Here is a 27,794-nt window from a genome sequence, read left to right as displayed (position 1 = left end):
TTTGCTTCTTGAGTAGATTCTTTTCAACTAAATATCCACTACAAGAAATCAAGGGGAAAAAAGGGGAAAAAAATTTAGACCTGTCTCTTCTCTAATGGTAAACTTGGACAATAACACACCTTTCCAGCAGGCTCTGCCCATACACTAGGCTGTGTGTGTGTGTTTGTGTCTTTGTGTATTGAGGAGTGGGGGACACAGGCAAAATGCCCTCAGGGGTCTGCGTTTGGGTGATAATACATAGGGAATGAACCATGACTGGAAAATCTTCACACTCCCCAAACTCTAATCCTTCTACTTGCTACTGAAAATGAGTCTCAGAGAATGCTTCAAGAGGAAGCCTCCCACCAGCTAAAAAGTGCTGGGAGAGCATCTCCTTCCCACCCCACCCCACCTCATAGCTGGTTACACCTGTACTGTGGATTTCTAGGCAGACAAGATACCCTGCCAACCCATCCCCTGAAAGAACCATGGCTTCTACTCACATCGTCCTGGACATCGAGGTCACAGCCAGCCTTTAACAGAATCTGGACCACAGAAAGATGGCCCTTATTGGCAGCAAGATGCAAGGGGGTCCGGCCATGCTGTTAATGCAAAGGAAGGGACACAGTCAGGAAACATGCACATCACTCCCCTTGGGTAAGGATTACACAGTAGCTTTTTGAGGGTCATCACTTTTCTTCCCCCTCCCTCATTTTGGCAGGAGATTCTTATGGATTTAGTCAGAATTCATATAGATTTACTCAAGTTTCCCAGTTAAACCCCAAGGTTTGCATTGTAATCAATAAACAAAATACGCTCAAAATGTAAAAAAGTTCTTTTAGTACATCATTTCTATTCTGCATGTATCAAATTCTACCAGACAGTTTCTATCAAGTAGTAAAATGATAATTTCCCACTGATGCTAACGCTAACGCATGATGAAGTGAATCTGGCTCTGGAAAGAGGTGGGGAACTAACAAATGATAAATTAGCCAGACCCAGCAAACACCAGCTAGTTAACTACTTAAACTAAAACTCATGACCAAATGTACCTAGAAAGAGTTGCCCTTCTTTTTTAAACAAATCAATTTTATGCATACATATATTAATAAAGCATACAATTCATCCAAAGTGTATAATCAATGGTATTTGGTATACTCATATAGTTGTGCATTTGTCACTTCAATCATTATTAGAGCATTTTCATTATTTCAATAATATTAAAAAAACAATTCTTCACCTCTCAGTTTCTCCTGCTGTATACCTTTTTTTAAAAACAAATTTTTATTTTTTATTTATTTTTCTTTCCTCCCCCCAACCCCCCCGCCCCCATTGTCTGCTCTCTGTGTCCATTCGCTGTGTGTTCTTCTGTGACCGCTTCTATCCTTATTAGCAGCACCGAGAATCTGTGTTTCTTTTTGTTGTGTCATCTTGTTGTGTCAGCTCTCGGTGTGTGCAGCACCATTCCTGGGCAAGCTGCACTTTCTTTTGCGCTGGGCGGCTCTCTTTACAGGGCATGTGGGGCTCCCCTACACAGGGGACACCCCTGCGTGGCACGGCACTCCCTGCGTGCATTAGCACTGTACATGGGCCAGCTCCACACAGGTCAAAGAGGCCCGGGGTTTGAACCACGGACCTCCCATGTGGCAGATGCCCTATCCATTGGGCCAAGTCCGCTTCCCCAAATTTTTAAATTATGAACTATTTCAGACATATGAAAATACAAATTATATGAAAAAATATATGTACCCACTAAGCATTTTAAGAAAACAGTAGAGGAGAGTGGATGTGGCTCGTATGGTTGAGCATCTGTTTCCCATATGGGAGGTCCCAGGTTCAGTTCCTGGTGCCTCCTAAAAACAAACAAATAAAAACCAAACAACAAGCAAACAAATAAAAAAACAAACTCAAGGGAGCTGATGTGCCTCAGTGGTTGAGCACCGGCTTCCCACACACAAAGTCCTGGGTTCAATCCCCAGAGCTAGTACCTCAAAAAAAAAAAAAAAAAAAAAGCCATTCCTGTGAGTCCCAGATTTCATTTCTCCTTCCATCCCCAGTGGTAGGCAACACCTCAAATTTGGTATCCATCATTCCTTTGCACTCACTGTATTTTTATTACATTTTGCAGTCATAAATAATGTGACTAATAACTGTTTTGCTTATTTTCAAACCTTATATAAATGGTATTAAGCTGTACATGTCCTTCTGCAATTTTTCCCCCAACATTAACTTTTTGAGATTTTTTTGCATATTGTCATATGTACATTCAGTTCATTTATTCGTTATCTACCCATTCTCCTACTGATGGGCATCAGGTTGCTTCCGATGGTTTGCAGGGCATGTGTGTACACACCCCATGTGCACCTGATAAATTCCTTAGCCCTGTTGTTGGGTCAAAGAGAACACTGTTCTCTTCAATTACCCCAAACATCAGGGCTCCTGCAGGCCCACCCTGAGGGAGACGCTTAGAAGAAATAACACTCTTCAGTGAAAATTAACTTCTCTCCAGAGAGTTGACTTTGCCAAACTCCTAGTTCTCAAGGAGACTTTCTGTTCCCTTTGCTGGCTCCCTCAGGCTTCACAGTAAGAAGTGTCTGCAGCCCCTGCTTCCGTCATCGCTGTAACCCCCCCCCCCCCCAAATAAGGGTCTCATGTGGTCTTAAGTTCCATTTGGCACCTCGATTAAAATTCCGAAAGACCTTTATTGATCTTAATAAAGCTCCAGTTTGTCTTGCATAGCTAGCCATGGAGGAAATCAGAGTTAACAGACAATAAAGCATATTAATTTCTAACCATGAATGCAATCAAAGTACTAGAATGGTTCTGGAAATGGTAGAGAAGGAGGTCAGAGCTCATTTTAAATTTAGAATTCATAATTAAGAAAAAAGTTACTCCCAAGAAAGTGGGCTATAAAAAGCCTTCATAAAAATGGCAGTGTCCAAGATGAGATACAAGGAGTGACCTTCCTTTGCTGATGAGCGTGCTCAGCTGTGAGCTTTTTAACCTTGAGTCTTTAAATGAAACCATCCACAGCTGATCCGATGGAGCAAAGTGCCTGGGCTCCACTCACTAGGCCTGTCCCAGGCTCCACCTGTCTGGCATCAATGAGCCCCTGTCAAGTCCTTGACATCTCCTAAGTGACCTGCACCAAGGTTTCTAAAGCAATTGGAATTCAAAAAAATTTACTCTATTTGTGAGGAGAAACATGCATGTGCTGTGAGGAAGTGCTATGACAGCATGGTTGTTGGGACACAAACGGTTTTGAGCAGTCCAGACACAGACAGTGATGAGGCAAAGTTGCCTGAGAGAAAGGCTAGAAGAGAGACTACAGGCTGAGGAGGCACAGGGTGTTGGGGCCACGGGAGGCACCAGGAACAGTCTGTCAGCAACCAGATTTACTGGTGGGGAGGCGGAGAGCCAAAGAGTCGAAAGGGTTTGTCTCTTTGAACATAAAAAATCAGAAGGCAGGAGAACCCAAATCACATTTGTGTGGGCAATTTAGAAACTATAATTACTAACAAGATGGCTCTGGACTGAAGGCAGATTTTTAATACAAAGCCAGCAACCTGTGGAGAAAGGAAAGCCAGGAGGCTCTGAAGCCTGACAGGCTTGGTTCAAATCCCAGCTCAGCCTACTAATAATTGTGAGATTTTGTGTGAATTACTTAATCTCCTAGACCTGTTTCCTCATCTGTAAAAGGGGAATGGCCTCCACTACCCGCCCCATGGGCTTGGAATGAAAATAAATGAGGTAACCTACACCATCTAACAAAAATTTCCCTTTCCTCCTATTGTCCTCTGCGCCCCCTGCTGAGAACACCTGGCCTTTCCTTTTTTTTTTCCTCACACCACCTTACTTTTGCCCTAGCAAAGGTCAGTAAGATACAGTTAATCCTCATTATTCATGGATTTCATATTTATGAATTCTCCTACTCACTAAAGTTTATTTGTAAACCTAAAATCAATACTCATAGTGCTTCTGCGGCCATTTGCATACATAGGGAGAGTGGCAAAACATTCGAGTTACCCAACATGTACGTTCCTAGCTAAAGTCTAACAAGGCTATGTTCTGCCTTCTTGTTTCAGTTCTCATAACACAAACAAGTGTCTTTTCCGTGGTATATTTAGTACCTGTCTTTTGCATTTTGTACTTTTTGTCAGTGATAGTGATATTTAAAATGGACCCAAGTGTAGTGCTGAAATGCTGTCTAGTGTTCCTAAGTGCAAGGAGGCTATGATGTGCCTTATGGAGAAAATACACTTTAGATAAGCTAATGTGCTTACACATGAGTTAATGTGCTGTCGACCATGGGTTCAATGTTAATGAGTCAACATTTTATTTAATGATATTCAATCATACGCTCCCAGTGCAACATATGATTAAACTTGCTTAAATTTCTTTAAATGTTGCTCTAAACTGTTCTGAAGGCAATGATACTGTTTCTAGATGGGGTTAAATGGGGGAAGTCTCTAAAAGGTTTCCTAAGAACTTTCTAGGAAATCACTGTATGAAAATTTAAGGAAGAAGCAAAAGATGTAAGAGGTTTTTAAACAACAGGATTATGTAGTAATCGGTTGAGGAAATGCTGTGACCAGAAGTTTGCAGGATCCTAACCCTGTATTTCCCCTAGGGACAATGGTTCAGAATTCACTGTTGGCAAGTTCAGAGAATGCAACTACCTGGAATGAGAAGAGATGCTATTTTCACTGGCAAACAGATCTGGATCAAGAGTCAGATAAGGATCACTCTGGCTCAAGCTTTTAGCTGGAGGCTCAGATTCCCACCTGGCCAGCCCTGACCTGCTGGAAGTATCTTCTCTACCTGGAAGGCACTTCTCCAAACTATGCCTCTTCTGATTCTCCTATGTTCCCGGCCTTGTCTTCTGCACTCCCACAGTACTTGGCTCCCTGGCAGGAAACTGCTGCTTACTGCTTGGAGTGTCACCCTGGGTACTAGTCTCTTTCCAACTAGGTGGTGATCTTGTTGAGGGTGGGGATTGTGTCTTCAATGATTGAGTCATATTGACTCTGGGGTGGAATAGGGCCATATCAGAGGTTCCAGTGTCCCCCAAGCGCAGGACAAACTGGGGCTGCCAGGAATACTGGAGCAAATTCCAGTCCCAGGCTAGACCTCAAGGAAAGGAGAGCCTGTCACAGACTCAAGATTCTGGGATGTTTCAACTTCTCAGAGGAGGTATAGACCTTCTGGGGTCCTCAGGAGCTTCTAAGCAGCTACAACAGTCACATGGGGGTCCCTATAAAGAGAGTCTGTGCCCCCTCACCTTCTGGCTCCTTTTTTGACAACTGGTAAATGTACGTCAATAGCAAAGGCATAACCAATGACTAAGATTTCCTACTGGAAACCTGAAGTTGCCTTCTCCTGCCCCTGGACTTTCCTAATACAAGCCCAACTCCCTTACACAGACACACACAATCCACCAGAGAAGAGGAGCAAGAAAGAAACAGCAAGAAGAGTTCGTGCTATTCCAGAAAAGTAACAAAAGTAGACCCCTCCAGGGGGGATTGGCTGCTCCCAACCAGCACATCCCAGCCATACCTCCCTCATGGGGAAGACTGGAACTCCCTGACAGATAAGGAAGCAAAGAAAGACTGCTCTTTAGAGAGATCTCAATGTCTTAGACTCAAGGATGCAACTGCTCTCATTTCCATATCCACTAGGACTGGCCAGTGGAAGAAATGAAAACAGGAAAAAAGACTATGTACTATAAATGATAAGGAGGAAAAGGTTTTGAAGCATCAATTTGCCCTGTGTTACCCTTAAAGACTACTGTAGCCAGGTTCGACCTAGACACTGGTCTAGGTGACCTAGACACTGGGCCCCGGAAGACCAGTAAAATGATGACAACAGCAGCTAGCATTTCCTGGGAACTTAACTGCAGGGTAGGCTCAGTTTTGTGCACTGAAATGATATTAACAATTTTGAATGTCCAAAACTTGTAAACATGTTTGGACCACAAAATAGAATGTATTGGGAAGAAGATGTGGCTCAAGCAGATGTGGATCAAGCAGATGTGGCCTCCTCATGGGAGGTCCTGGGTTCAGTTCCCGGTGCCTTCTAAAGAGCAAGATGGCAAGCTGATGCAACAAGAGACACAGGAAGAAAACATAGTAAGAGACACAACAAAGCAGGGAGCGGAGGGCGCTCAAGCGATTAGGTGCTTCCCTCCCACATGGGAGGTCCTGGGTTTGGTTCCCAGGGCCTTCTAAAGGGAAGACAAACACACAAAAAACAGACCAAGTGTAAACAACAAGGGGGTGGGGAGAAAGAAATAAATAAAATAAATCTTTCTTTAAAAAAATAAACAAATTGAGAAAAACACCAAAATATTATAAACATGTTGACTTCAAATAGGATGGAAAAAACATGTTTTTCTTACAAGTGATAACCACACATCTGTGCAAAGAAATGACATGGACTGGCTTAACGGTGGCCCAGACTGGTAATTCTTTATAAAAACCCAGTGAAAATTCTGTGGCAGTGAGAGTCAGGTTGAGGCAGACTGACCTCCAGTCTGACTCCTGGCTGCAATGCCCATGCTGTGATTGGAGAAACATTGCTGTAGGTATCTCTGACATTTGCGATCAGACACCCTGACTGCCAGCTTAGGATCCTCCACTGACACCATGATGGACCTGCCTTGTTGAAAGGTATTTACCTGCAATCCAGTGGCTCTTGGTGTGGCGTAGGTAACTTAGTATCCCTCACCTTTTACTGCCCCTTCCTTAAATTAAACTGTAGGTTTGATTCAACTAGTCACAAGACTTGCCTCTGGAAAAAATTGCCTGAGAATAAGGAGATCTTAAAGTCAGTAAAACTGTAATTATCTGACCTTTCTCTCCTTTTGTAAACAATACAAACATCTGCTTCTCTGATCATAAAGCGTTCTGTAGAAGTCACACATACCCCTGCCTGCCTTCATAAACATCTTTTAATCTTGAGCAAAGTATTGCTTTCTTTTAGAGTTATGCTGATGCCTCACTTGTATGTAGCAACCACAATAAAAGACCCACCAACTTCTTGGTAGGTGTGGACGACTGAGCTCAGAACTGTCATCTCTCCTCCCACTGCCGAGGACAACGACCCCACAGAAGCCCCCTAATAAATGTTCATTTACTCGCCAAGCTGGACTTGTCTGAGTCGGTCTTTGGTTTGATGTATCCCTCTCAGTTTGGCAGGAAGCTTCTGTTTTATACAATTCCTCACTGCACTCAGAACAATTGGTGCAGTCAGCAGGATGCATCAGACCAAAGTAAAAACGAGGGTGGAGAATCTGTGGGGGAAGTTCCAAGGTGGTCTTCTACCTCTATGTGGGGAGGGATTGCCTGGTTGCTTGATTGTTGTGGACCTCCGCGTGGGTACGGGGATGCCCTCAGCCAGGAGAAATAGAGCACATATTTCAAGAAAAAAAGATAATGAAATTTAATAAGAATAGTAAATGCACTGCTTTAGCAGTTGGCTGGCCATCATTATGGACGTATGGTTAGCTACAGCAGACTATCTCAAGAAAGACAGAAATCTGCAAGTTGAAGGAAGAATTACATCTAGAAAGAGATATGTGGACTTCCAACTCCACTTTCGTGACAGGTCTCTAGAAACTGCCAGATAAAAAAAGAGGAAGACATAGAGTTGCAGTTTCTTAAAATTAGGGGTCATAAACAAACATGACCAAGGTTTTAGGCTATGTTAGCTAGAAAAGGTTGGGATCTGAAAACATGGAACCCTTGGGAAGATGAGAATAGTGATATTGTTGTAGAAGTTATTGAAAAAGAGACCTCAAATCCTCAAGTGCAGCCCCTTATATAGACGAAAGCTAAATCCCAGGTACAATAACCAGCACAAGCAGGAGTACTATAATGGTAGACCTATTAATGAAACTGTGATTGTTAGAAAATACTCTTCTGGAGAATTGATTGAATTAAGAAAAACTTTCTAGTGACAACCTAGAGAATCCCTAACAACCTGGATGGTACAGTTTTGGGACAGCAGGGCTGATGGGATCAATCTAACTGCTGGGGAAGCAGAAAATCTGAGTAATATCACCACCGATCTCACCTTAAGGCAAAAATTGCATAATCTGCAAATACCCCAGGGACACATTCCCTCATAGACTGGCTGATTCTTGTATGTGGAGATATTTAGATGACACAGAGAGAATTCCCAGACCCACCCAATGGGTGGAGAACTGTAGAGAAAGACCAGGTCATGATTTGGGAATTAGGAATGAGAGAAACTATTTATGATTAGACTTTTACAAGGCCCAACCATACCATGTTTACAGGAGAAATTAGGTAGAAAATTATAAACTATGGACCTAGGGGATGATATGCACTCTGGTAGCCCTTTTAAGCCTATTAGTGATCCAAGAAATTTATGTAGTGGGTGAAACCATGGCTGATTTGAGCAAATGAGGCAGAAACAAAGAACTAGTAAGAAAGATAATGAAAGGACAAAAGAGAAAAGACAGGAAAGGAGAACAGTCCTTTGGGGATCCACACCTACAGCTAAGGGTTCCAAGGGCTGATCTTTTAAAAGCAGGCATTACTTGGGAGGACACAGATAAGAAATCAAATGTTGTGCTAGTTGGTTTATGAAAAACCTTAAAACCTAAACAGCAATTTACCAAACTAGCTACCACTGAAGTCGGGATGATCATAGTGCCATCGGCTCTATCAGAAACTAACCTCATAGGATAGACCCCCTAGAAGCCCCTTCTCTGACAGGGAGGCCAAGGTTGCATATGTCTCTGAGCCCTGCAAGGTGACCAAAGGTCATATATGAGCTCAATCTTGTCTGGACACTCTGTAACAAAAACAAACAAACAAACAAAAAGTGGGTATTAGTAGATACAGGAATTGAATGCACCCTAATTTATGGCAATTCTAAGAAACACGGTAGGCGGCTATGGCAATTCTGCCATAAGAGTAGACTGACATGTCTTATTCTCGTGGTGGGCAATTACCCTGACTCCCAGGGAATAGGTAGTGCATACATCTCCCCAACAAGAAAACATCTTCAGGGTTGATGTTTTGATGGGCCCACACTTTGCACACCGCTGTTGGAGAATTCCACCTATAGGTGCTAGTGGTCAAAACTGCATTACAAGGTTGTACTAAATGGAAACTGGTCATTCTACCATGGTTGTGCATGTAAAACATTACTGCTTGCCAGGCGGACATCAGAAAATAACTGACATAAAGAACTGGATAGAGTACAAATTATACAATCAACCCAAAAATCCTTTCAATAGCTCTGTATCGCCAGTGAAAAAGCCAGATGGCACTTGGAGAATGACAGTGAACTACCAAGACTTAAATAAAGTTGTTCCATCAATATACATGCAGCAATTCCCCAGATAGCTGAATTACTTGATCAGCTAACCACTAACCTGGAAACTGCTCATGTGACATTAGATCTTAAAAATGCTTTCTTCAGTGATTACAACTGAAAATGGGAGGATTGCATCCAGCATCCATGTGGAATCTGAGCCTCCTCTTGACATAGAGGTGCAATGGACACAACCAATCCAATGTCCACATAGAAGAGGTGGCATTGGATTGGGAAAAGTGGACATGGTGGACGATGGGTATGGGGAAAGGCAGGAAGAGATGAGAGGTGGAGGCGTCTTTGGGACATGGAGCTGCCCTGGATGGTGCTTCAGAGGTAATCACCGGACATTGTAAATCCTCACAGGGCCCACTAGATGGAATGGAGGAGAGTATGGGCCATGATGTGAACCATTGTCTATGAGGTGCAGAGGTGCCCAAAGATGTACTTACCAAATCCAATGGATGTGTCATGATGATGGGAACGAGTGTTGTTGGGGGGGGGAGAGGGGGGGGTGGGGGGGTGGGGTTGAATGAGACCTCACATATATATTTTTAATGTAATATTATTACAAAGTCAATAAAAAAAAAAAAATGAAAGTTAAAAAAAAAATGCTTTCTTCAGTCTTCCTTCAGACAAGATCAATTTGCTTTCACCTGGGAGGCCAACAATGGCTATTCACTGTTTTACCCCAAGGATATTTACACAGTCCCACCATCTGCCATGGGATGGTGGCCTGGGATCTTTCAATAATTGTCTTGCCATCAACTGTTACCTTATATCATTATATTGATGTTATGTTAACTTCTAATTCTTCTGCAGACAGTTTTGACTATTGTGCTTGACAGGTTAAAAGCTAGAAGATGGGAAGTCAATCCTCACAAGATTCAAGGGTCTGAGGTAGCAGTAAAATTCTTGGGTGTCACCTGGTCAGAAAAAGCAATAGAAAAAATTTTAAAACTTGTTCCTACCACAGTCATGAGGCAGGTTAGAATAGGGGTAAGGGAAGACGAGGCACAGCTGGGACCGAGTCACAGCTGGGACCTGGCAGAAAACATGGCCACAAGACCCCACCTGGAAACCTCCTGAGGGGAAGGCTGCTATTAAAGAACAAAGCCAGAAAGACCCCGAGAGACTGTGGCCATGAGGTCCCATCTGGAACTCCTTCCAGGGTCAAGGGGAAGCCCGGACACCTCCAAACAAGCCTCCCTCTGGTGCCCTGAGAGCTAACAGGTGGGGATTGTAAGGCAACTAAGCAGAACAGCAAACAGCTGGGGCCCCTCCCCAAGATCAGGAAAGGGGAGGAGGAAAGTTCTGAAAAGGCCTAACCCAAGGCCCCATGTGTGCGACTCCATCCTTAGCACACCCGCAATTCATGGGATTGTGTACTTTTCTCTTTTCTTGTTCTGTAGTAAACTCTTTACTCCCTTGTCTACGCTATGGCATGTCCTGAAATTCTTTTACACATCATAGCCAAGAACCTGGAAGCCCAGGACTAAGAGCATTCTGCTAACAGTAACACAGCTGCAGGTTTTTATAGGACTCTGGGTACACCACATCTAGTTCAAATCCTCAGACCTTTACATACTCTCATAAAACGAGGAAAAACTTGGGACTGGGGAGATAAAGAGCAAAAGGCATTCGAGCAAGTCAAGCTCCTGGTCTCACAGGCCAACGTCTTTCATACTCCCCTGTCCTAACACCCTTACATTTTAGAAGTAAGTAGAAGTACTGAAGGCATGAGTTGGGATCTATGGCAAAACAACCCTCAGACACTAGCAATGCCCATAGGAATTTGGTCACAGAGGCTTAGCACACTGTTATGGAACCACAACTGCTGGCTATATACAAAGCCCTCCGGAACAAGCTGAGTCCATTACAGGGGCTCAGAGTGTAACTGTAAAAACAGCCTACCCCATAAAAGCTTGGACAGAAGGGCTACTGACTAAGCCCCAGTCAGGATTGGCCCATTGCAGACTCTACAGAAAAGGCATGCTTGTCTGCAGCGGAGGGGAGTATTATCAACTAGCCCCCTTCGTCAGGTCTTACATGTCCTCGGCCTGTAGTATTCGAGGAAGCAGACTGCCCCCCACAGACAGAGGCTCCTGCTTCCATCACCTACGATACATGAGGGAAATCCTCCAATTTGTGAAAATGCTTGGTTCAGTGATGGGTCCAGCAAAGGAAATACTCAAACTCCATGGCTATGGAGATGCAAACACACAACATCTGGCTGGATTCCGTTTTAGGACAGAGCAGCCATTGGGCTGAACTAAGGACTGTATGGACAGTAATTAAAGAAACATGGCCCATCACCCTCTGCACTGATAACTGGGCTATATACCAGGGCCTCACCTTATGGATAAATCAGTGGCATAAAGATGACTTACAAGTGATGAGACACCCATTATGGCACTATGCTATAGCAAGAGATTTACAATCACCTTCAAGCCGGAGGCATCACTGACAGTTTATCATGTCCCTACACATCAAGGAACCTCCCTGCCCGGGAACCAAGAGGTGGATGATTTAGCTAGCATTTGTCTGATCTGCCCTACACCCACTGCAGAAGCAGCCCTATGGCAACACAAAAAGAGGGGCCAGAGAGGAGCTGCCATGGGGCGGCACATGGCGAAGGCACTAGGCATTCCCACCAAATATTCTGACCTGGCTCATGCGCCATACAAGATTTTTTTTAGGAGGTACCAGGGATTGAACCCACAACCTTGTACATGGGAAGCAAGCCCTCAACCACTGAGCTACATCCGCTCCCCTATATCATACAAGATTGTGAAGCCTGTTCTTGGCTTTGCCATGAATGGTGCCTTACAGCAGCAGGCATGTACACAGAGCCAACATACTCTTATGGGCCTGGCAATAGATTATGACGTTGCCCATCAGTGCCAGTAAATGTTATATGTCAACCTGTGTGGATACTAATATAGGTCTTCTACAGACTTTCCAGTAAATCAGACTACCCAACAAAACACCATCAAAGGGATAAAATGGCTCAGTAGTCTGTACAGAATAACCCATCACATAGACAGTGACCAAGAAGTGCAGTTAACTGGGCATGACACACAATATACATGATATACTGACGAATAAGATATTGATTGATGTTTGCACTATAACCCCACAGGGGTGGGACCAGTAGAGAGGAAAACAGCTTGCTAAAAGAATAAGGGGAAGTGGACGTGGCTCACCTGACAGAGCGTCCACCTACCATATGGGAGGGTCCAGGGTTCAATCCCCAGGCCCTCCTGACCCATGTGGTGAGCTGGCCCACGCACAGAGCTGCCACGCGCAGGGAGTGCCATGCCACTCGGGGTGCCCCCCTGTGCGGGTGCCCCACACGCAGGAAGTGTGCCCTGCAGGAGAGCAGCCCCACATGAAAAAAGTGCAGCCTGCCGCACACATGGAGCACTGAAGCAGCTAAGATGACGTAACGAAAGAGAGACGCAGTTTCCCGGTGCCACTGAGGGGGCAGGTAGGCACAAAAGAGCATACAGCGAGTTGACACAGAGAGCAGACAATGGGGGGAAGGGGAGAGAAATAAATCATTAAAAAAAAGTGTTAAAAAAAGAAAAAAAGAATAAGGCAACTCAATGAAAATCACACAATGCAGTATTAACTGACTCGTGCATTTAAACCAGGCTCCAATTACTTCACATGGTAGCTTTCCATTTGAGTTATTGGCACAGACCGTTAGGAAAACCTCTAAAAAAAGAAACAAGAAAGGTATCTATCTACTCCATCACCTAGCCATGCCCCAGAAGTGGATGGAAGCATGCCATTGCTGAAGACTCCTGTGGCTTTACCAGCCAGGGATGGCTTGTTAGATTGTATGAGATTCAGAGGTTGTACTTTTATTAAGTCAAGGTAGGGCTTTATTTGACTACATCATTAGGGCAACTCAGTTTGAGTCCCTCCCACCTTCCCCCCTCCCCCCCTACCCCTTTGTCGGTCATATAAATGGATGATCAATCAAAGATAGGGAAGTAAATACACAAAGAAGAACACAGGCAAGTTTAGTTTGGGATGCTGGAGCGCTGGGGAGAGAGCCAAGTCATTCGCTTGATACTCAGCAGCTAAGAGACCAGAGCCCTGAACAGCTGAGAAAGCCCAGAAAGAAATGAGCCCCAGGGACAGAGACGAGACTTATGCTAGCCTAGAGCAGAGCTAGGAAGAACCTGGGACCACAGAGCCTTAGGAGGAAGAGGAAGGCTGAACCCTCACAGAGACTAGTGGCCATCTTGCTCCAACATGTGGCAATAGCCTTTGGTGGGGGGAATAATTTACTCTATATTATCCCCTTGTGACTGTAAGCTTCTACCCCAAATAAATACCCTTTTTAAAACAAACAGATTTCTGGTATTTTGCATCAGCACCCCTTTGGCTGACATTCAGCAAACGTCCTAGGGCCTATGGGAGAAAGTTCCCTATTAATCTACTCACCAGAGCAAACCTCTCCTCCTGGTTCCTACTCAACATTTGGGCTTTCACCCTTAGGCTTCTCTTCCTATTTGACTAACGTCCTTGACTGGGTTGCCACTGTGGCAACAATCAATAATCAAATGACTGGGAAACGGACTTTGGCCCAGTGGTTAGGGCGTCCGTCTACCACATGGGAGGTCCGCGGTTCAAGCCCCGGGCCTCCTTGACCCGTGTGGAGCTGGCCTATGCGCAGTGCTGATGCGCGCAAGGAGTCCCGTGCTACACAGGGGTGTCCCCCGCGTAGGGGAGCCCCACGCGCAAGGAGTGCACCCGTAAAGAGAGCCCGCCCAGCGCGAAGGAAGGAGCAGCCTGCCGAGGAATGGCGCCACCCACACTTCCCGTGCCGCTGACGACAACAGAAGCGGACAAAGAAACAAGACGCAGCAAAAAGACACAGAAAACAGACAACTGGGGGAGGGGAGGGGAATTAAATAAATAAAAATAAATCTTTAAAAAAAATAAATAAATAAAATAATCAATTGACTGTTAGGTGTGCGATACGTGCTAGCATCTGGCAGGTCCAGTTTCCCCTGGAATATCCTTCCCTATCTTTGACGAATTGGAGTAATTGGCTAAAGATCACAAATAAGAGCTGCCCTTCTAGGTGGCAATTCCCAGAACCTATGGATAATTATAATTATTCTACCTCTGTTCATTATGCCTCTTCTACTGTCAGGGAACATATCAATAAGATTTGTCCATCTCTCACATCAGTTTGCGATGTTCTCACTTGGATGGTAGCTGACTATGGCCTTTTACTCACCTGACCTCAACTTTTTATTAAACGGACCAATGCTTTGGACCAAGGAGCCTGTTGCCACATGGGTTGGTGACCATAGCAAATGTGCAAATGAGTCGTTGCCATCTGGCAGACTGAATGGGTTTGACGGCAAACTCTGTCCTTTTGCCATAGAGCTTACATACCTCTACCAGGAGGGGTTTATGTGGGACCCACTTAGGACCATAACTTCCTTTTAACTGGACCAGGAGATGTACTTTAGGTTATACATTCTTACCAGGGTGCATTCACGAGACTAGTCAGTATTCCACAGAATCCTTCACCTTTACAAGATCATTTTAGTTTTAGACTAACACATTCTCTTTCCTAGTGGAAATGGTCCCTTGGCATTTTCCTTCCCAGTGCTGGAGTTCTAATGCATTAACACAAGTTACAGTCCTAGAAAACTTTACTGTCCAAGCCCATAGTGATAATAGTGTGGCAAAAGCCTCTTAAATGAGGAAACAACCCAAATGAAAAAACTGGTCTTACAAAATCGAATAGCTTTAGATATTCCCACTGCTACACAAGGAGGCACCTGTGGGGTGACTGATACCACATGTTGTGCTTACATACCTGATGCACATGCTAATGTTACAGATACTTTAAATCATCTACAAAACTCTATCTACCATTGGATGTCTAGGTCTTACAGACTCTTTTCTTCCTTCTGGCTTACTAGCCTGCCCTTGCATTGGAGCTATACTTTACTTTTCAGAATCTTCACTGTGATTGTTATTTGTTTATCCTGTTGTATCCTCTTTGTATTGTAGCTGTGGTGTCCTAGCCCAAAACCGCCAACTCTAAGATTTATAACCCCCATCTCCACGCTCAGGGATCTATGCAGAAGAGGTGGCAGAAAGGTTGTAAGAGTTGTGGAGCAGGGTGGATTGTGGCATAGATAACTTAGCATCCCTCAACTCTTACTGCCCTTTCCTTAAATGAAACTAAGCTAGATTCACCTATTCACCTACTCACAAGACACAACTCAGGAAACAACTGCCTGAGAATAAGTAGATCCTAAAGTCAGTAAAACAGTAACAACTGAACCATCCCCTCCTTATGTAAACAATACGAACATCATCTTCTTTGATCATAACCAAAGCATTTTGTGGAAGTCATGTGCACCCCATGTACCTGAATAAACATCTTTAAATGTTTGTACCTTTAATCTTGGGCATTCTTTTGGAGTTAAGCTTATATCTTACTTGTACATAGCAATCATGATAAAAGACCCAACAACTTCTTGGTAGAAGCGTGAACTGTCATCTCTCCTCCCACTGCAGAAGATGAAGACCATGTAAGCCCCCTAATAAGTGCTCATTTACATACCAACCTGGACTTGTCCAAGTCATCCTTTGGTCTAATAACTTCCTCTCAGTTCAGCAAGAGGCTATCATTTTATACAGCTCCTCGCTACACTCATACACTCAGGATGATGGATTTTAAAGATTTTTATATCCTCTACTTTAAATGTATTATATATTCTGAGCTTTGTGCTTTAAACTTATTAGAAGCTGCAATTAAAGGAGCAAATAAACTTCATTTGGCATTTAAACTGAAGTTGGGTAAGAACCTGCTTTACTTTCTATTCTGGTCTGCTTTTGATTTGTTACAACATTGTCATGATACTCTAGTTTTAAGAATTCTACATGTCTTTGCTTATTCCATCTCCCAACAACCCTGTGAGGTAGGTACAGCTATTAAACCCATTTTACAGATGAGTAACCTGAGGCATGGAGAGACTCCAACTTGCCATAGGTCATAACACAGGGAATTGAAGGAGTCTGGAATCACACTATAAGCCCGCAGCCTCCAGCTCTCTGCCCCCATACCTTTCGCCACCTCTCTATGCACAGCCATTCCCTGTTCCCTGGCTGTGCTGTGGGGGTGAGGAGTTCCCCTGTCTAAGGGGTACCACATCTCATTCTCAAAGAGTCCACAAGTTCTTGGATGTTGCTGCATATCAGATGCTGACCTATGGGATTGCTTGGCAATAACCTGGATTCCCTAGAATCTCATGGATGAGAAGTTTTCTCCTCTCACTGTACATCTGAATCATACATGGAGGTCATATGTTTGTCTCTCTACACTGATGCCTGAGCCCTTCCTCCAAAGTTTCTGATTCAACTGCTCTGTGGTAGTGCCGAGGCATCAGATTTTATATAATCTCGCCAGGTGATTCTAATGTGCAACCTGGACTGAGAACCACAGGATGAGATGAGGAGGGACCAGGAAAACCCTTCCAGAGCAGCTACCAACCCTCAGCTAAACCTGCCATTCTGGATCTGTCCAAGCAAGAGTCATTCCTCTTGCTACATTCTTCATAATGCTCATGTCCCCACCTGTCAGGCAAAAAAACACCTAACTTACTGCATTGCCACAATCCAGAGCTTCCAATATCTTAAAAGAGTATATAAGCAGTATGATGACATTACTAAAAATTTGGGAAGTAAAAGCAAATCATCTATAACTCCACCACCCAAAAACAACTCTTTTCCTTCTTATCCAATCTCTTTCAGTGCATCTTTGCTAGTGATGCTTTTGAATAGTATGGCAGTTTTATTTATGAATTCCAAAAGGAGAGATTTTTTTTTTTTTAAAGATTTATTTATTTATTTAATTTCCCCCCCTCCCCTGGTTGTCTGTTCTTGGTGTCTATTTGCTGCGTCTTGTTTCTTTGTCCGCTTCTGTTGTCGTCAGCTGCACGGGAAGTGTGGGCGGCGCCATTCCTGGGCAGGCTGCACTTTCTTTTCACGCTGGGCGGCTTTTCCTCACGGGCGCACTCCTTGCGCGTGGGGCTCCCCCATGCGGGGGACACCCTTGCGTGGCACGGCACTCCTTGCGCGCATCAGAGCTGCGCATGGGCCAGCTCCACACAGGTCAAGGAGGCCCGGGGTTTGAACCGCAGACCTCCCATATGGTAGACGGACGCCCTAACCACTGGGCCAAAGTCCGTTTCCCCAAAAGGAGAGATTATGTTTGTAAACTAGTCTGTTCCTCTGGGTATGATACCCTTTGATTGTATCAGATTCAGCTGAGATGTCTTTGATTTGCCCACATCAGTAGAGTATAACTCAGTTTGAGTTCCCACTCCTTTTCTGGATACTCACTCAAGGAGATGCACAGAAGTAGACACACAGAGAGAGATAGCACCATAGACATGGCAGAGGCCCCAGGAAGAGAAATGAGTCATTTGCCTGATAGTTTACAGCTGACCTTGTGAAAAGAACAGCTGAGCTAGGAAAGAAATGAGCCCCAGGGAGAGAGATGAGCCTTATCCCAGCCTACAGCGAGACTGGAAGAAGCTGGGACCATGGAGCCTTAGAAGGAAGAGGAAGGCTGAACCCCCCCAGAGACAGGCAGCCATCTCGCTCTAACATATGGCAACAGACTTGGGAGAGGGAAGTAACTTACTCTTTATGGCCTTTTAACTGTAAGCTTCTACCCCAAATAAATACCTTTTATAAAAGCCAACAGATGTTTGATATTTTGCATCAGCAACCCTTTGATTGACTAATACAAACAGCTGCATTCACATGTCATATAACATGACCTTGCTTTTAAATCCATAATGTAGAAGGGGGTGATTGGGCAGTGGATGGCGGTGACAGTGATGCAGTGATGTTACTGGGTTTGATGGTGCTGGAATGTGAAAGGGAGTTAGGTTGAACTATCCATGGAACTGGGAGGAGGGCTGGAGGAAGAAGCAGGAGAACTGTGGGGATTTGTAGGTCTGTGGTTAAAACTGCAATAGTAGGGATGTTCTTTTGGCAAATATGGCAGGGGAAGGTTACTAGTGCAGGGTGTCAGGGTCGGGGAATATATGGCATAGGGTGCATCTGCAGCATGCCTCTATGGAATATGAAAGTGTTTATATTGTCAGAGTGTGTTCTCTCAGTAGGTGGAGACCCATACAATGAACAAGAAAATATTAAACTCCCACCTGGGAAGTCGTGCTATGTTCTCACTTAGAGGGGAAAGAATTTCTCCAGAACATAGGCAGTGCCTAATAAAAGAAAACAGACCAATATGTCAAGCCCTCAATATTATTACATGTAACTATTAACCTTATTCTTCAAAAATGAAAACTTAGTGGTTACCATAGGTTCTGAGGGTAAGGGGAGGGAAGAATAGGATAGATGGAACACAGGGCATTTTCAGGGCATTGGAATTGTTCTGCATGATTTGCAATGCTGGACACAGGCCATTTAAAATTTTGTCAAAAACTGTAAACCTATACAGTGCAAAGTATAAACTGTAATGTAAACTATAGTCCATGGTTAGTAGCAGTGCTTCAATATCTGTACATAAGTTGTAACAAATATACCATATACATGTAAAATGTTATTAATAGAGGGGGAAAGGAGGAGGGGGTTTGGTATATGGGAATCCTATAAATTTTCTATGTGACTTTTCTGTAACCTAAAGCTTCTTTGAAGACAAAAAAAGACGCTGGGAGAACACACACAAGATTGTCACTGTACTTAAAAGATAACAGATTTATGGTGATGAAAGACACACAAAAAATTTATTTTATTTTACTATTTTTAAAATTTTATTTTCTTATTTTTTTGGCTTCGTTTTGGGGAGGTTTTGGATCGCAGAATGGCCACAACCAAAGCAGGGAGGATCACTGCAGTGGGGATCGGTGGGGAGGGGATGGGTGCACTTGGGGCACTGTCTCAGTGGGTAGAGACCCGCACAACTGAAAGAATACTGAATTCCCATCCTGGGAAGTCCTGCTACATATTCTAATAGAGCAGCAAGAATCCCCTGAGTATATGGGCAGTGCCAAGCGAAACAGAACAGACCATTACTCCAGGCCCTTGATATTGAAGGTTCTACTTATGAACCTCTTTTTTGTGAAACTGAAACTTAGCCTAGTATTATATATGGCCTAAGAGTTCCCTCCTGAAAGTCCCCTTGTTGCTTATATGTGGTCTCTAAGCCAAACTCAGCATATAAATGCACTACCTTACCCCCAGTGTGGAACATGACTCCTGGGGACCAGCCACCCTGGCTGTGAGGGATTACTACCAAGTGCCAGCTTATAGCTGGAAAAAGACCTTGACCAAATTTGACCAATGGGGGGAGGGGGAAAGATATTAAATACAAATGACTTTTTATTGCTAAGAGATTTCAAAGTGAGTTGGGAGGTCATTCCAGAGGTTACGCTTACACACATCGCAGCAGGATCTCACTGACTGCCACAGTTAAAAAGTGCCTCAAACACGGTACTCCTGAGGGCTCTAGTGGCATCCAGACACCATAGGCAGGACAGACAATCTCTGGAATTCGGCACCCTGTCAGTGGCTTTACTTTGGAATATATGCTTCCATATATTCCATATATGACTTAGACTCATTTATAATTTCTGTACACATGGCTCTTCTGCCCCTTTTATTTGAACCTATAATTAGCACTATACTTGTTAAATACATGTCCCAGAAACTTAAATCTTCAGTCTTTCATGTGCTGGTTGAGCCCTGAATCTCAGCAGAGTTGCAACCAACACCTACTCTCCAGTTCACTGGACTTGCCCAGGACAACTAACAAAAGGATGATGATGAACAATGCCCATCCCAAACAAAGAGTGTATCTACAACTGCAAGCAAGACAGTTCCATCCATCTGCCCCATGTGATCTAAGCCCCCTCTCAATCAGAAACAGAGTGGGCATCACAATCCCAAAATCCTCAAGGTTGAAGAATGAACAAACATAAGGGGGGAATGCAACTATGGACCAAAGTAGACTCATTATTATTCTAGCAATGGAAGAACTTTCATCATTGATATAAAGGCAGTGGCCACCAGAGATTATGAGGGGAGGGAGAGGGAAGAATAGGATAACAAGGGCCATTTGGGAGACATTGGAATTGTCCTGCATGACATTACAATGACGGATACAGGCCATTATACGTTTTGTCAAAACCTATAAAATTGTGCAGTGCAAAGTATAAACTATAATGTAAACTATAGTCCATGGTTAGTAGCAACACTTCAATGTGTTTATCAATTGTAACAAACGTACCACACTAATGAAAGACGTTATTGGTAAAGTGTGGGAGGGGTATATGGGAATACCGTACATTTTTGATGTAGTGTTTATATAATTTAAGCCTTCTTTAAAAACAAAAATAAAATTTTAAAAATAGGAAAACAAAAAAATTAGCTTGCTTTTTGCAAAAATATTATGCCATAAACCAATGGTCCTCAAATTTTACTGGGCATCAGAATCTCCTGGAGAGCTTGTTAAAAAGACAGATTGCTGGGTCCCCTTCCAGAGTTTCTAATTCAGTCAGTCTCTGGGATGGAGCCTGAGAATTTGCATTTCTAACAAGTGCCAAGGAGTTGCAAATACTTCTACTGTGTATCACAGGTCATAGTTAAGAATCACTGCTTTTAATCACTAGACTTTAACTCTGTTGCACATTAGAGTCACCTGGCGAACTAAAAAAAAATTCCATTCCTAAACTTTAACCCCAAAGGATTCTGATTCCATCAGTCTAGGGTGGGGTCTGACTTGCTGTTTTTTAAAGTTCCAGGTGATTGTAATGTACAGTGTGAAGTTATGAACCCTTCCTGCTTTGGACCCTTTAAAGATGCCAGTTCCTCCAACCTGCCCTGATATCAGGATGGGCCACCTGAGGCCAGCAGAGGTAAGATGAAGCGGATGCCCACAGAGAGCATACATTTCCCTTTGATCCAACCAGGGAGAGCCAGGGCTTGTTTCCCTTCCAGATAACTTACTAGCAAAGGGGCCCTGAGATGTTGCCAAGCAACAACTACAAAAAAATGGGCAACTGACAACTGTGGCTCTGGCCTGGGATGATGCTTTGTTCCTACAGGTTGCGCCATGGGGGTCCCAACTCCCAGTAGAGCTGCTTCTTGGGGACATCAGAGCCACTCCTGCTATAGCAGGCAGCTATAAATTACGCTAACAGGTGATCATAAAGGGCTCGCAAAACAAAATGGCCTGTGCTACTTCATTCTGAAGGGGCCAACACCCAGCTGTAGGGGCTGGGGGAGTGGAGCTCTGTCTGGGGAAAATTCCAGGTGTTGGATTCCTGGTAAGACAAGGGAGCTCAGCCAAAGGTGTAAGGAACTTAAACTAAACTCGGAAAAGAAGTAGAGGTGTTTTTTTTCCCCAGTGTGTGTTCAGACACTGTGCTTAACCCTCCTCCCTGGTTGGAGAGACCTCTTAGGAAGGGGCCAAGCCTCAAGGAAGGGCAGGGGACCCTGTGAGGACTGTAGCCTACAGAAACAAGCCAGGAAAGACCCCCTGCCACACACCCCACAGGACCTGGAGCTCTGCTCACCATCGACTCATGCTGGGCAGCAGGGGGTCTGGTACCAGAGGCCAGGTCACAGCCTCTCTCCTGCTTAAGGATCTCCGATCCTACTGACTACAGGGCAGGCCTTTCAGATTCCAGGAAGCAGAAGCCAACCCCAAAAAGGAGAAGTTGTGATACACCCTGGGGGCGCTACCTGGGAAGGGAGCATTCTTGGAATGCCACCTTTGTTCAATGATGTTCTTAGGACCAGAGTTACACAGAGACCCTGGGACAGCAGCCAAAGGAATAAAAGGGATCGAAACTCAGGGTGAGGGGGTGGGGGCAAGAACAGGGACAGGGACACATGGAACAAAGGAATTGAGATTCATTAGTTTGAAGAAGTAAACCAATTTAACCACCTTAACTGAGGGTTGTTACAGGGAGGGTAGTTGTGTCGCTGTGACTCAAAGAAGGGGAAATGGAATTGCATTTCCTTACACAGCAACATGAAGAATTTAGATTAGATGAGTATAATGATTTCATAACAAATTTCCTTTCTTCAGGAGATCATGAGAAATATGATAGATCAGGGCTGTGCAGTCTTTTTTAAGGCAAATAATGTCTGCCTGTATTTCCTTTTGACTTGAGAGGCAAAAGGAGGCAAGAAAGGTGTAAGACAAGTGAAATAAGAGTGGCACATATTTTAGAAACAATATAAATATTAAGATTGGAAAAAATCTTTGAGAGTTTAACTTGGATAAGGAAAAGACTGACAGAAGTTAAATGATTTCTCAAAATCTCAAATCATGTTTGTGGCAGAACTGTATTTAGCTAGAATCCTGGCCACTGGGCCCCATAATTTAAGGTTTAAATGGTAAAGAACCCCACAAACTTCCCAAGTATCCCCAGGCTCCTCTTCTCTTATCCCTGGGAGCCTCAGCTGCCTTGAATGGTATAGATTTTGGTCAGAAGATCTCAAAGTCCTTCTTTACGATTAAATGAAAACAAAGTTCTGAAGACATTCAGAAGGAAAGGGGAGACAAAGAAGTGCCATGGATGAAGGGAGAGTAAGAAAATCAAAGGGAAGGCCCTGGAAAGTCTTCTTCCAGTCTAAAGCTTTGTAGATTCTGGGGTTTATTTTAACAGGAGTAACTCTCTCTTCCCTCTGGAAGAGGGCTATATTCTGAAGGAACTACAGCATGGGTATCTAAGAATTTTCTTCTGTATTCAAAGTAGATATAATTTACTGGGCAATCATTTACAGAGTGTAAGGCACTGTGCTAAGTACTGAGAATTCAGCCCCTGCCAGCTAAGTGATCACCTTTCCTGTCAGTTTCCCACCATCACTGCTCCTCTTTGACAGGCTGAGAACCCAGATGGGGCACCTACGAGCACTGCTCTAATGCATGAAGAAAGGTGTTAGGGTGGGAACACAACACGCAGACCACATGCCAGAGGGTGCAGAGCCAAGCACTGGAAAGATCAGAAAGATTCAGGGCAGGCAGTTACCACCTCCCTGACTGGGGAAGAGAGGGGCACAGGTGTTCCAGAGCTGCACAACCCCAAGTCCAAGACCTGGGGACTCGTGGGTTCACCTTGAGCTGGGGCTGTAAATTGGGGCCCTCAGGAAGAAAGAGCCTTTATTTATTTTTTTCCAGGTGCGTGACTTTACCAGCCCCCCGCTCGAGGGTGCAGCCCTTGAAGAGAGAGCCTTTAAACGTAGCCTTTTGTTGTTCCTCTCCTGTGATTTTTAAAAATTACTCTTAAGATAATTGTAGAATTACATGCAGTTATAAGAAATAATACAGACAGCTCCCATACACCCTTCACCCAGTTTTCCCCAATGATAACACCTTGTTGTTACAATAGTGCAGTCTCACAACCAGGATGCTGACATTGAGAGTCAAAATAGACAGCACTTCTAGCACCAACAGGATCCCTGTGTTGCCCTTTGATAACCATGTCCACCTCTCTCCCCTTCCCCCACTCCCCATCCAGTCCCTGACTTTTGGCAACCACTACCATTTTCTCTACTTCTATAATTTTGTTATTCCAAGAATGTTAGATAAATGGAATCACTTTTTGGGATTGGTTTTTTTACACTCGTTGACTATATCAATAGTTCATTCCTTTTTATTTCTGAGTAGTGTTCCACAATATGGATGTATCACAATTCATTTAACCATTTACCCATTGAAGGACATCTGAGTTGTTTCCAGTTTTTGGCTCTTACAAACAAAGCTGCTATGAACATTTGTGTATAGGTTTTTGTGTGAACTCAAGCTTTCATTTCCCTTGGATAAAGAACTAAGTATGCAACTGCTGGGTCATATGGTATTTAGTTTTAATAAGAAACTGACACACTGTTTTCCAGAGTGGATGTACCATATTACATTTCCACAAGCAACAGATGAGAGATTCCATTTCTCTGAATCCTGACAAGCTTTTATGTTGTCATTTAATTTTGGCCTTTCTGATAGGTATATAGTGATATCTAACTGTGGTTTTAATTTATATTCCCTGAGTGTTAATGTTCTTGAATATCTTTCATGAGCTTATATGCCACCTATATATCCTCCTTGGTGAAATGTCTTTTCATGTCTTTTGTCCATTTTCTAAGTGGATTGTTTGTTTTTCTACTGTTGAGTTTAGAGTCCTTTGTTGAGTATGTGATTTGCAAATATTTTTTCCCAGTCAGTAGGGTGTCTTTTCATTCTCTTAACAGAGATGTTTGTAGGGCATATTTTTTAAGGTTAATGAGGTCCAATCTATCCATTTTCCCTTTTATGGATCCTGTTAGAGGTATCAAGTCTAAGAACTCTTTGCCTGGTTTAAAGATCTCTTTCTGAAAGTTTCATAATTTTACGTTTTACTAGGCCTTGTATATGGTATGAGTGTTTTTGTTTTGTTTTTTAACTATGTCTGTCCAATTGCTCAAGCACCATTTGTTGATTTGTTGAAAAGACTATCCCTCCTCCACTTAAACTGCTTTCGCACAGTTGTCAAAAATACGTTGGATATATTTATGTGGTCTATTTCTGGGTTCTCCATTCTGTTGCGTTAATTCGTGTGTTTATCCCTCCATGAATACCATACTTTCTTGACTACTATAACTCTATAGTAAGCCTTAGTATCAGGTAGGGTGGTTCCTCCAACTTTATTCCTCGTTTTCAAGATTGTTTTAGCTATTCTGTGCCTTTCAGTATAAATTTTAGAATAAGCTTGTGTAGATCTATCAAAAAAAACTTGCTAGAATTTTAATAAAAATTGCATTAAACCTATAGATCAACTTGGAGAGAATTGTCATCTTTATTATGTTGAATCTTCATATCCATAAACATGATATGCCTCACTATTTAGGGCTCTGATGTATTTCATCAGCATTTTGTAATTTTTCAGATTCTATACATGTTTTGTTAACTTTATACCTAATATTTCCTTTGGAAATGGCATTGTGGTTTTAATTTTGGTTTCCACATGTTCATGGTTAGTATATAGAAATATGATTGATTTTTGTGTACTGAACTTATGTCCTGTGACTTTCCTGAACCCCAGTATCAGTTTTAGGAGGGGCTTTTTTTGGTAGATTCCCTGGCTTTTTCTATGTAGACAATTACGTCATCCGCAAACATGAGGTGTTATTTCTTCTTTTCTGATCTATATGCTTTTATTTCTTTTTCTTGTCTTACTTCAGTGACTAGAATTTTAAGCACTATGTTGAATAAGAGTGGTGAGAGCTGACAGCTTTGTCTCGTTCCCAATTTTAGGGAGAAAGAATTCAATCTTTCACCACTAAGTATAAAGTTGGCTATAGGTTTTTAATATCTTTTCTTAAAAAAAGATTTATTTATTCCCCCCTCCCCTTGCTCCTTGTGCTTGCTGTCTGCTCTCTGTGTCCATTCACTGTGCATTCTTCTGTGTTTGCTTGTCTTCTCTTTAGGAGGCACCAGGAACCGATCCTGGGACCTTCCAATGTGGGAGAGAGGCACTCAATTGTTTGAGCCACCTCAGCTCCCTGATTTGTTGTGTCTCTTATTATCTTTCTTCTGTGTCTCTTTTTTGTTACATCAGCTCTCCACATGGGCCAACTCACCTTCACCAGGAGGCTGCAGGAGCTGAATCCAGGACCTCCATATGGTAGACGGGAGCCCAATTGCTTGAGCCACATCCACTTCCCTTTAGTATCTCTTTATTAAGTTGAAGAAGTTCCCCTTGATTGCTAGTTTGCTGAGACTTTTACCATGAACAGGTGTTGGATTTTGTCAAATGCTTACATCAATTGATATTATCCCATATCTTTGCTTGTTTAGCCTGCTGTTGTGGTAGATTACATTGACTGATTTTTTTTTTTTTTTTTTGAGATACCGAGGCCAGGGATTGAACCTGAGAGCTTGTATGTGGGAAGCCGGTGCTCAACCACTGAGCCACATTGGCATCCCTGAGTTGTTTTTTTTTTTTCCATTTGTTTGTTTGTTGTTTGTCTTTTTGCTTTGAGGAGGCACCGGGATCCAAACCTGGGACCTCAAATGTGGGAAGCAGGTGCTGAACTGCTGGAGCCACAAATGGTCCCCATAGATGGATTTTTTTAATGTTAAGCCAGCCCTGCATATGTGGAATAAATTCTACTTGCTGGATTTGATGAAACCATGGGCCAAAAACAGACCAGGCATAGTTGCTACCTACTTACCCACCTACTGTAGATCCTTCCTAGAGAAAAACCTAAACATGTGATAGCTGACTCTTTCAGAAACGAACTGACAGGGCTGCTGACAAATAATTCTCAGTTTCCAAACAGGTTTCAGCCTAATTTATTTTCTGAAACAAAAGTCATTATAGATCAAGAAAAGAGAAAGTAGGAAACTAATAAGAGGTAACCAGAAGGCGAGCAGATGTAACTCAGTAGTTGAGCACCTGCTTCCCATATATGAGGTCCCAGGTTCAATCTCTGGTACCTCCTGAAAAGAAAGAGAGAGAGAGAGAGAATTCAAAAACAAAACACTTGCACTGTCATCTGGGCAGAGGCCCAGAGGGAGACTCAGCAGCTTCGAAAATTCTTTTCTTCTGTGGCTTTTTCATTTTCTAGCACGTTGAGAATGTGGATTAGGGAAATGATGCCTTGGATATCTTACATCATGCTGATTACTGACCTGTGAACAAGTAATCCTCCAACATATTTTGTTTAGGAAAGATACAGGTGTTTAGAGAAGTTTTTAAAAAAATGCTGATACTGGGCTATTCCACATTATGTCTCATCTTTAAATATATATGGTTTTAGGGGGATTTACAAGCACACGAATATGGGTTATAAAATACTCAGCTACGCAATTAGAGGCTTTAATTTTAAGTGCAGACTGCTTGGTACAACCACAGGGACAGATCCTGAGGCTGGGGAAGGTGGACTTTTACTGACTGAGCATCCCAGTTGCTGGCTGGGCCCCTGGGCTAAAACACCTGCCAGGCCTGCCAGACTGGGGAAAGCCTTCTCCTATCCTGAACACCACTCTAAATAAGGTAGGCCTTCTGCAAAGGGCAAGAAGGAAAATGGACAGAGTCCTGCAGAGCAAAGCCCTACTCCTGAGAATTTCCAATAGGCAGTAAGTGCTGTGAGATTTCTTTCCTTCATGCCCCACGTTGGGTGCCAGTTGCTGCAATCAGCTCACAATAGGTTAGCTCAAAGGGAAGGCGATGCAGAACTCTACGAAATAAAGGACAGAAAGACACAAAAGAGGAGATAAAGATGGGAACAGGGAACTCACAGCTTCTGGAACTGAGAGACCCTCAATCCTAGTTTCCACCTTGTATTTATTGGAAACTGCCAAGCAGCTGTTTGCTATTAACTGCAACATCATCGATAATAGGGAACAACTGTAACATCTAACAACGACAACATCTACAATAGAACAGGTGTAACATTTACAA

At 43.3% G+C, this 27,794-nt stretch overlaps 1 protein-coding gene across 4 annotated transcripts in view; it reads right to left on the bottom strand.

Annotated features, from left to right (window-relative positions):
- Positions 1-27,794, bottom strand: part of ANKRD6 (ankyrin repeat domain 6) — a 94,015-nt gene that overhangs the window by 40,356 nt on the left and 25,865 nt on the right. For all 4 annotated transcript variants that reach the window (XM_012523698.4, XM_012523699.3, XM_004454522.5 and 1 more), the window contains exon 2: positions 483-581. In XM_012523698.4, coding sequence (XP_012379152.1) covers positions 483-581 — 99 coding nt within the window. The remainder of the gene's footprint in view (positions 1-482; positions 582-27,794) is intronic.

Source organism: Dasypus novemcinctus, chromosome 11 (assembly GCF_030445035.2).
Source record: "Dasypus novemcinctus isolate mDasNov1 chromosome 11, mDasNov1.1.hap2, whole genome shotgun sequence".
NCBI classification, from domain to species: domain Eukaryota; kingdom Metazoa; phylum Chordata; class Mammalia; order Cingulata; family Dasypodidae; genus Dasypus; species Dasypus novemcinctus.
The sequence above is the reverse complement of the archived record's forward strand: the minus strand, read 5'-3'. Positions and strand labels throughout refer to the sequence as shown.